Here is a 6,712-nt window from a genome sequence, read left to right as displayed (position 1 = left end):
TAGATCCTCTGCAGTGAATGGGTGCCGTCAGAACAAGAGTCCAAACAGCTGATAAAAACATCACAATAATCCACATAACTCCTGTATGTCAATGAATGTCTTGTGATGTAAAAAAAAAAAAGAAAAAAAGCTGTGTTTATACAAAACAAATTCATCAATAAGGCATTTTTAATTTAAACCATCACTTTGGCCAAAATATGAGTTCGTAATCCATAATAATGCTTCCTCAAGTGAAAAAGTCCATCGCCTGCTGTTCTCTCACATTAAAATCCACTAACATATTTGTTTTGAACTGTTTTGAATTATTTTTTCTTATAAACTGTGCACATCTCTCTCTTGATTCAGCTGAAACTAATTTTTCCACCAGAGAAAGCAATATTATAGAGTTAAAAACTTTGGATTTGTTTCTTACAAACAGCTTTTCACTTCACAAGATGTTAACTGATGTACTTGAGTCATGTGGATTATTGTGTTTTTATCATCTGTTTGGACTCTCATTCTGACGGCACCCATTCACTGCAGAAGATCCATTGATGAGCAAGTGATATAATGCTAAATTTCTCCAAATCTGTTCAGATGAATACACAAACTACATCCACAAAGATGGCCTGGGGGTGAACTATTCTTTTAATGTCAGAAAAAAATGCACCAATTTATTATTTTCCTCCCTCAGATGCCAGCTACATAGACAGCTAAATACCTGGCTCCTTTTCCAGTGCCTTTGTGTAGCTATCAGAATATAAAAAAACACTTATTTAATAAAAACAAATAAATAACCCACAAAATCAATTTCATCATCAATAATTTATGGCAAAAATGAGAATGAATAACACGCATCCATAACTCATAACACCTCTGAAAACTTCATATCAAAGCAGTCATGTTTAAAAACCGAAACAATACATTAGTAAACCGAGAAATTCAAGATCCTGGCGTTTCATACTGTGAAGTGACTAAAGATCATGGTACACAATCAAAAACAAGATGCAAGAAACAAAACAAGAAAACATGAGAGGTACTCGGTTAGTAGTCCAATAGATAGTCATCAATACCTACACCAATGCTAAAATCCATTCATTATGTGAAAGTTATTCCTCTGTCCACTAATCTTCCTTACATTATTAAAATGATATGCAGTGGGTGTTAGTAGGACTTTCATATATAAAGATTAGATGGATTTAGCTTTAAATCTCTTTTAAAAATTCACATTCTAGAGGACATTTAAAGATTCAAAATAAACAACATTTACGCATCTGTTGAGAAAAAGCATCTTCGTGAATCAGGTAGCAGTGGATTCAGTCGGCGAATACTGTGGTGATACATTCTGGAATTAATTCAGGTTTTACCGGAAGAGAAAACACAAGCTTAACTGACTCTATATTCAAAATAGGCACACAATTAACAGTGCACTGTTCTACAGAGCAACAATATTCCACTTTTGCCCTGATTTATAGTACAGTAGTACACGGCGTACATCCTTTGCACACATTTCACTGAACAAAAAGCAAACTCTTTGGACACGACTTCAAGTTGGCTTGTGTCTTATCCCAAAGGCACAGAGAATACCCCACAAATACAAAATATTTAAGGCTCATTTCTACACTGACATAAAAAAATGTCTTCTCATGTACACCACTATACAAAGGCTTTCCTGATGAACAATTTTCCTATTATACAAATCATTCAAATGAAAAAATACTGTTTTAAGGAATGTAAATATACGTATGATACACTAAAGAATATGTACAACCAAACAAATTCATGTAAACAGAGAAACAAAAATCCTGAAACAAAAATGTAAACCGTATGAAGACAGACAAAGTGCTTTCTTCTCCAGAACAAAAGTCACTTATGCTGTACAGTTAGAAATTATAAATACATTAATCTCACTTGCTCGGAGCTTTTCTCTGTGCAGGTACACAAGTGTGACAGAAACAAACCAGAGATGCTAGTTAAATTAGTGGCATGCCAATAGTTTGTTAAATTAGTAGCTTCGATTCCCAGTGCAGTGTGTTGCAAATACAACATGTATCTGAAATTACTCTCATTTCAAGCAGTAGGTCTCACTAAAACAAATGTATAGAATTATTTACTATTACGTCACAGATGTAAACATTCGCTAAACAGCTGTTGATGTATATACTGCCCTGCAAAGGCAAAACGCAGGAACTTTTTTGACCGAATTTCTGGATTTTAAACACAGAATCTAGTCGCATTTGACCTATGATATTGGTCATAACTCAGTTTTGACAAACTGTTTAGTTACTGCATTTTGCCTTTGCAAGGAAGTATAATGCCATAAATGCCAGACAGCAGTGCAACATATATTGTGTTCAAAGCTGCATTGGTTTAAATCAAAACTCAGCATCAAGAGGGTTTCAGTGGGTCTCCTGTGATCGAGTGCCATTTATCTGTTATCTTTGGCAAAAGAGTGCATCATCCAGTTCACCTTGGTCTTCCAGCTCTCTCTTAGAGCTTCATTAAATTTTACTTTAAAGTTCTTCAGTGCTTCCTCCTCAGATTTCCCCAGTGCCAAAGAGTCCTGTGAGAAAGAGGACAATCCATCATGATGGAGGTGGAATGTCACCACTGAACATATTCTGTATCCGCCTAGTTATGACATTCATTATTCCTCTAACGAATGAGACTCTTCAAGGAATAGTCAACCCAAAGATGAAAATTAGCTTAATTTTCTCACCATCAGGCCACCCAAGATGTAGATGAGTTTGTTTCTACATCATGACGAATTTAGATAAATTTAGCATTACATCACTTGCTCACTAATGGATAATCTGCAGTGAATGGGTGCCGTCAGAATGAGAGTCCAAACAGCTGATAAAAACATCACAATAATCCACAAGTAATTCACACCACTCCAGTCCATCAATTAGCATCTCGCAAATCTAAAAACTGCATGTTTGTATGAAACAAATCCATCATTAAGGGGTTTAACTTTAAACTGTTGCTGCTGGCCAAAATACATGTCCATGATAACACTTCCTCCAGTGAAAAATCCCATCCACTTAGGGGTGTGCGATATTGAAAAAAAATAATATCTCTATATTTTTACGATAACGATAATTAGACGATATTTTGCTGACTTCAGCACATAATGTATGCGTGCACTCCATAGGTGTTTGGTTTGGTTTTTGCAAAATACTCGATAATGTCAAATTGCACATCGTTAAAACAACAATTACGATATTATCGCAGATGATATATATCGCACACCCCTACCACTGTTGTCCTTTCACATCAAAATCCACCAATATATTTGTTTAGGACTGTTTACATGGTACTTGTAAATAGTGTTTGATCTATGCATATTTCTCTCCTGATTCAGAAAAGACAATATTATGGATAGAGGACTATTTTAGAGGATTTTAGCCAGAAGTTAAAAACATCTTGATGAATTTGTTTCTTACAAACAAACACACAGCTTTTCAATTCACAAGACATTAAGACTTGTGGGTTACTGTCATGTTTTTATCAGCTGTCTGGACTCTCATTCTGACGGCACCCATTCACTGCAGACTCAGAGGATCCGTTGGAGAGCAAGTGATGCAATGCTAAATTTCTCAAATCTGTTTAGATGAAGAAAATGTTCAACAAATATTAATTTTGGGGTGAATCATTCTTCTAACGGGACAATTCACCTAAAAAAATTGTCATTGTTTTGTTTCTCTCTTTTTTATCCATACTATTGTTACTATATCATGCAATATCATTGGACAAAACTCTTCAAATTACCTTTTTTTGTGTTCCAAAAAAAAAAGAAAGTAATAGAGGTTTGACAATATGATGACAATCTTTGGGTGAACTCTATATGAAATATTATAGGTAACATTTTGTTTTAGCCTTGCACTAAAAACAAATCTCATACATAACAGTGTCTTTATATGTCCTCCATTTGGATTTGATATTTCATGCTTGTAAAGCACTAGAGAAACTGCAAATATCACCCATCTCATGGGTAATAAATAATAACTGTCTGTGCAATTCTTACCTTGAGATACTGGATGTCTTTGGAAGAACTGAGCTCAGGGAGTCCTGCAGCTTTCATCAAGGCAAAAAGATTCACAAAAAGAGTCCCATTCCGGCAAAGGATTTTATAGGCTTGTTCGCAGCACTCACGAAACCTGGCAAAGATAAGAACACATGAACTCTTTCCTTATTCAGTTATGAATTTTACATATTCTCTTTCCTCACAAAACCTTCCATTTATTAGCAAGTTACATATAAATGTAGTCTGTCAAGGTTATAAGCAGTCAGCAGTTTCCATACATTACAGAGGAATGTAAAAAATGCTTTCTGTTGGAAAGCATAGAAGCCTTCTTAATACTTCTTTTTGTGTGACATTTTTACACAGGTGTTGAACTTTTGATAAATGCAGCTGATAAAAATGGAAGTATACTATAAAAAAAGACTAGTTTTAAATGGTTATAGTTTAAAAACAAAACACAAAGTCAGAACTAGCTAAACTAGCATTGTGGCATTAAAGTTAAAAAACATATGTACTAACCGTTCAAATTTCTCGCTGTTGTTGGTCCGTCCCTCCTGGATTACATGGACAAAGTCGTATGTCAGAATGAAAGGCACACGTTCTCTGTTGATCCCGAATTTGCTCTTAAAGTTCCCCAAAAAGTGCCCGAAGTCTATATGGAATAACTGCAAACAATATAGAGAAAATCTCAACCATTACTTAAATTATTTACAAAATTCAAACCTAAAAGGCTATGACAAAATTGCACAAGTATGTGAAATAGGATAAGTGCAACCCATTCTCATATGGATAGCACTCATATGGATGGCTGGTGCCATCTTGTGATACAATTTATGATTACACAGCACTGCTAGGGCACTGAGTTCACTCTCACCTGACCCGTTTCCCTGATCATTATATTGTCACTGTGACGGTCCCCTATTCCCAGAACATATGTGGCTACACAGTAGCCTGCGCAGGAGAGGGTGAATTCCTCAATGGCTTGATCCAGTTTATCCCTGGAAAAAAAATCATATTTTAATTCATAACCAAATCTTCCTGTTTGCTAACTCATTAACACACATTTACTGTATATGTGCAAATAAACGTATAATTTAGATTACATAGATAGATAAACAGACAGATAGATAGATATTTAAATGCTGAGTCACTGAAGGTTGTCCTTCTCATAGTGTTAAACATTTTCTGCTTTGTTTCTGTCTGATCATTTTCAGTCACTCTATGACTCACCCGAGACATTCAAAATTAATATTGCCGGGTGAATGTGTAATGTGCCTTCCTGTTCAAGCCTCATTCCACATTAGCCCAGATTCCATAAGAAGCCATACTAGAAAGACTTTCAATTTGATCTTGTCAAATTTGACTGTTCAAAAGGCATTCAATAGCTGGACACAAAGTCTAAAATTAACAAAGTAAATGCTAAATGAGGGTAAAAATTGTTGAGTAAAAAAAAAAAACTCACTTTAGGCCATAAAAACAAAATGAGGAAAATTCTTTTGACAGTTGCAGTGAAATCTCTTGTGTATTATGCGGCATTTAACACAATTACTGTACTGTTTGTCACAAATGTGCAAGAAAACAATGCAGTTAATTAAAATAGTAAATAGTAATACATACTGGCAAGCTGGGCAAAAAGATACATATGTACCTTAGACACAGACACAGTAAACTGCTCAGCAAATAATGCACTTTATGTATCCCCTCATGCAACATTAAACCAAATGCAAAATTAAAACATCAAACAACATCATCCAATCAGCAAGCAGTGGTCAGGACCTATTACGAGTGTCCCATACTCTGTTATTCTTTACAATATAGCATAACATTTACAGTAAGTGAACAACCAGCGAACAGAACTGGATATGTCCACAGGGGGCATATATCTGTTTCAGACAAGCCTTCAAACAAACAAATGAAATTGTAAACGCAGCATAACGTGGGGTAAATTTACTCCACTGCTGCAACTTCTGCAACCAAAGTGCATTTGATGTTACATTATAGTTTCACATAAACCAAAAGGTCAAATGAGCCAAGAGAGGTTTAACCCTGAGAGTGAGGTTCGAGAGTAGAAAACAGCATGCATGGCTCATGCAAAATCATCAAATGATGCCAAATTGGTTGGCTACGCTACACTCGCTTGCAGCGATCACACCACACGGGTTGTGGCACGATGTAAGGTTTGAGAGTGTGCTGCTCACCCTGGGTTTTTGGATTTGAGCCAGTTGAGAAGGGCGTCCTTATTGAAGGCAGCAGTGGCTGCACTGTTGCTGTTGTTTCTCTGGATGTTGGCGATAGTGTCTGAGTTTTTCACCACCTCGATGAGACCCGTTTTGTTCCCGGTTGACAGGCATCCATAGGGCAGCATTCTGGGACCCAACAAATAAACATTAACAGAAATTATTTATTTTGATTTTTTTTTTCACAGGATCTCTCTCTCTCTTTAAAAATAAAATGAAATAAAAAATAAAATAAATTATATTTTTATTTATTCATTTATTTGAAATATAATTTTACATACATGCATACATATATACATACATACATGCATACATGCATACATGAGCTTATTCACTGCACACATTTTCTGCTAATTGATCATCTTGGCGGAACAAAGTTAACTATACAAACCTGAGGTCAAGACCTTCTGTTTTCCACAAAACATCCATTAGCTGAATCATCTGAAGGGTTAGCATATCCTGCCGCAGATCT

The 6,712-nt window shown here is 35.6% G+C and overlaps 1 protein-coding gene across 5 annotated transcripts in view; it reads right to left on the bottom strand.

Moving 5' to 3' along the window:
• Window positions 1-807: 807 nt before the first annotated feature.
• The window catches only part of LOC107708832 (phosphatidylinositol 4,5-bisphosphate 3-kinase catalytic subunit delta isoform-like), a 25,525-nt gene continuing 19,620 nt past the window's right edge, over window positions 808-6,712 (bottom strand). For all 5 annotated transcript variants that reach the window (XM_016513163.1, XM_016513165.1, XM_016513167.1 and 2 more), the window contains 6 exons: window positions 6,632-6,710; window positions 6,202-6,369; window positions 4,878-5,001; window positions 4,523-4,668; window positions 4,007-4,139; window positions 808-2,542 (listed from right to left, as the gene is read on the bottom strand). In XM_016513163.1, coding sequence (XP_016368649.1) covers window positions 2,408-2,542; window positions 4,007-4,139; window positions 4,523-4,668; window positions 4,878-5,001; window positions 6,202-6,369; window positions 6,632-6,710 — 785 coding nt within the window. In that variant the 3' untranslated portion in view covers window positions 808-2,407. The remainder of the gene's footprint in view (window positions 2,543-4,006; window positions 4,140-4,522; window positions 4,669-4,877; window positions 5,002-6,201; window positions 6,370-6,631; window positions 6,711-6,712) is intronic.

This window comes from Sinocyclocheilus rhinocerous, unplaced genomic scaffold (assembly GCF_001515625.1).
Source record: "Sinocyclocheilus rhinocerous isolate Xijiao unplaced genomic scaffold, SAMN03320098_v1.1 scaffold1406, whole genome shotgun sequence".
Lineage (NCBI taxonomy): Eukaryota > Metazoa > Chordata > Actinopteri > Cypriniformes > Cyprinidae > Sinocyclocheilus > Sinocyclocheilus rhinocerous.
The sequence above is the reverse complement of the archived record's forward strand: the minus strand, read 5'-3'. Positions and strand labels throughout refer to the sequence as shown.